The 3,413-nt window shown below is 43.3% G+C and overlaps 1 protein-coding gene across 1 annotated transcript; it reads left to right on the top strand.

The window, feature by feature from the left end:
- The first annotated feature begins 1,494 nt into the window (after window positions 1-1,494).
- On the top strand, window positions 1,495-2,846 carry Foxg1 (forkfead transcription factor G1). Its single transcript, XM_028303109.1, has one exon. It carries the CDS (start codon window positions 1,510-1,512, stop codon window positions 2,578-2,580), a length of 1,071 nt encoding a protein of 356 aa, XP_028158910.1. The 5' UTR covers window positions 1,495-1,509; the 3' UTR covers window positions 2,581-2,846.
- The last annotated feature ends 567 nt before the right edge of the window (window positions 2,847-3,413 follow it).

Below are 3,413 nucleotides of genomic sequence, written 5' to 3'. Positions count from 1 at the left end.
ATACAGCCTGTAGTAACAAGTTTAAATTATCTATCAAAGTTCTAGTTTATTTGTAAAATTTTCCGCGTCACGACAAAATTTTCAACTAAATATTCCAGTTCTAATCAATAGTGTTTATTGTTAAAAATTGAAGATAGGATACTAAATCATTATATGTAGATAACGGGATTATTTATTATCTCTTTGTTTACTGTAAATGACAAAACATAGATAACATTATATTACTTAGTCACTGTCAAAATAGACCATGAAATCTATAAAAATTAATTACGTCGTAAATATTTCTGCGTTCCTTAATCCTCATTCACGTTTGTCACGTTCTGTCCTTGAAATAAATCCTACTTCCTACCAATATTATAAATGCGAAAGTTTGTGTGGATTTTTGTTACTCTTTCACCCAAAAACTACTGAACAGAATTTGATGAAACTTTACAGTGTTATTGTTTATAACTCAGATTAACATATAGGCTATAATTTATGCCGATCTGTGACACTAAATTTCACGCGGGTGAAGCCGTGGGCAAAAGCTAGTACATAAGAAATAAATAATATATCCCGCACATAATATTGTGTAGAGGCACTAGTTTATCATCATCATCATCATCATTGTGATTAAAAGAAGGGTGACCATCATGCTTAAAGAAATTAGGAATTATTTTTTTATCTAGTCTATTCACAAAATCCGATCATTAATCAAAATCTTGTAAATCATAACACATTTCGTTTGTATATTAGAACCTAAAATACGATACTAAAAAAAACTAAAAGAACTGTAAGCTATTGAAAAAAAAAACACTATTCACTTCCTCTGAAATCGTCACCATCTGTTTAAACAAGTTTTGTAAAAGTTTCTACAGCAAGTTGTTACTCATAAGGAGGCATTCTTATCAATCTAACCTTCATTACAAATAAGACAAAGTTACGCAAAATATTTTGGGAAACGACGTCGCGTTTGCCGATTTTTTGCACTAATGTTCACTTGTCGAACAACTCCATATCAATGCTATAATTTAGGAATGAAAGGGAACAAGTTTTGGTTCCATTAAGTATTTTAATTAGTTACACACATTAGCGTACATCACAAATCCAACGATATCAGTTAATTTCAATGCTAATTTCTAAAATCCATAACTTTTGCATCTGGCTGCAAGCACGGCATAATTTAATCACCTAATTCCAAAAAACAAAAAGTACACAAAAAACATACCAACATAGCGCATTCGGCACGCTTTTTATCGCTTTATAATAACCATTAATCAAATTACAAACCACAATCGTTTAATTGTTACCATAGATATGCCCAATAAAAGGACGTAGAGATTAAATAGAGTCGTGTCGGCGTGCGCGCAGAGCTCAAATAAAACTACGAGGAGCGCGGGGAAGCTTGTGGGGGGTGGCGGGGAGCTTGGGGTCGCGGGCGGGCGCTATGTACGAAAGCTCGCGCCGCCATTGGCCGCGCCGCGCCGCGAAAGCTGCAGGGGCGGCGCCGGCCGGCCCGACTATAAGAGCATGCGCCGCCTCGCGCCCGCCAGTCCGCTCTCCGCAGTGACAGCGCACGCGCGCCTCGCGACCTCTCAGTTACAAGTGCACACACAACTAGTGAACATGGTGAAGTTTGAAGGAGATTTCAGTATAAACTCGATACTGATGAACCACGCGGCCAACAAGCCTCCGCCCTCGCCCGCGCCCTCCTCCACGGAGGCCTCGCACTCCGAGCCCGACCTCAGCGACTCGGAGCTCGACGTCACGGGCACCGAGCCCGTCGACTGCTCCAAGCCCAAGGAGGACGACGACAAAAAGGACAAGAAACATGAGAAGCCGGCCTACAGCTACAACGCGCTCATCATGATGGCGATCCGCAACAGCCCCGAGAAGCGGCTCACGCTCAACGGCATCTACGAGTACATCATGACCAACTTCCCGTACTACAGGGAGAACAGGCAGGGCTGGCAGAACTCCATCCGCCACAATCTCAGTTTGAACAAGTGCTTCGTGAAAGTTCCGCGCCACTACGACGACCCGGGCAAAGGCAACTACTGGATGCTGGACGCCTCGGCCGAAGATGTGTTCATTGGGGGCACTACCGGCAAGCTGCGGCGGCGCTCCGCTCTGAACGGCCGGTCCCGGCTCGCGTGCTTCAAGCGGCCGCTGTTCCCGGGAGCTCATCTTCCCGGCGCGTATCCGCCGACCACCTACTCGCAACTGGTCGGGCTCTACTCGCAGCTGCTCTACCAGAGATACGCTCCGATGCAAATGAAGACTCCTCCCGTGGCCCCGAGTGCAATGCACCCAGCGTTCCGCGGCGGCGAATCGTTGCCGTACGGTTTGCCTTACTCGCCGGCGTTGTACGGCGCCGAACGAATGCCGTCGGGGCCGTTCCTCAACCAGCCGCTTCTGCAGAGCTCGCTGCAGGCGCCGGCGGTGCTGGCGCAGACGTCGCCGCTGCTGGCGCCGTCGCCGCCCATGCTGGCGCACTCGCCGCCCACGTCGGGCGCGTCCAGCCCCGAGCTGCCGTCGCCCTCGCACCACCCGCTCACGCCGCACATCTACAAGCCGGTGCCGGTGCTCTCCCGGCAGTGACTCTGACGCGCAGTGCCGCCGATATCTGTGATAGTACCAATTAGTGCAAGGACCAGTGGCCCGAGGTCGGTAATCTCAAGTGTAAAGCACGTACTGCAATATTAGCACCTTGTTGTACCTCACCTAGCATTCCGCTATTGTACAATGTATTCTATATGTAAATAATAATTATTCCAAAGTTTATAGGTATTTATTGAACTAGCTATTAGATAGGATTAAGATAAGAGAGTTATGATGAAATAAAACAAATTATTGTTTCCCTTTAAAACCTCTTTTATTTATTTTTAAGCACTCAACTCACTCGGAAGAAAGGTGATCAGTGTTATAATCGGCTTAAATACTAATATCTTAAATACAAATGACAAAAGAACGAGCAATATCCGTAAACTATCACCGTCACAAAAATAAAGGAAGGATTACTTTACAAAAAACAAAAACATTGTCTTCCTTATCAGCAGATTAAATGATTTTATCAACAAATATTTGTCGACTATGAATCAGTCGTTTTTACAAAACATGAACAGGCAAATGATGAGGGACTTGAAGAATATTTACGATGGTGATAAAAGTACAAACGAATTGAAGAGATAAAACATTTATATTATCTTTGTATTTTATCAAGCAATTTGATGAGGAAAACAGTCATCACTTTTGTCAGTGGACAGAAACAAAATAATAGTTTCTACCATTTATCATCAAAAAGATGATACAAATGTTTATAATTATTTGGGTAATATTCTACACAATTTGTGTATCTAAAATTATCAAAAACTTATCGCGATTGGACAAAAATGAATAATAATTGATTCGCAAATATTTAGAACTAAAGACGT

Source organism: Ostrinia furnacalis, unplaced genomic scaffold, assembly GCF_004193835.3.
Source record: "Ostrinia furnacalis isolate ACB-3 unplaced genomic scaffold, ASM419383v2 OfSCF0092, whole genome shotgun sequence".
Taxonomy (NCBI): domain Eukaryota; kingdom Metazoa; phylum Arthropoda; class Insecta; order Lepidoptera; family Crambidae; genus Ostrinia; species Ostrinia furnacalis.
Note: the sequence above shows the minus strand (reverse complement) of the source record. Positions and strands in the feature narration are given on the sequence as shown.

Coding starts and splice junctions, on each gene's coding strand:
- Foxg1 (XM_028303109.1), top strand. CDS start 1,510: ATGCGCCGCCTCGCGCCCGCCAGTCCGCTCTCCGCAGTGACAGCGCAC.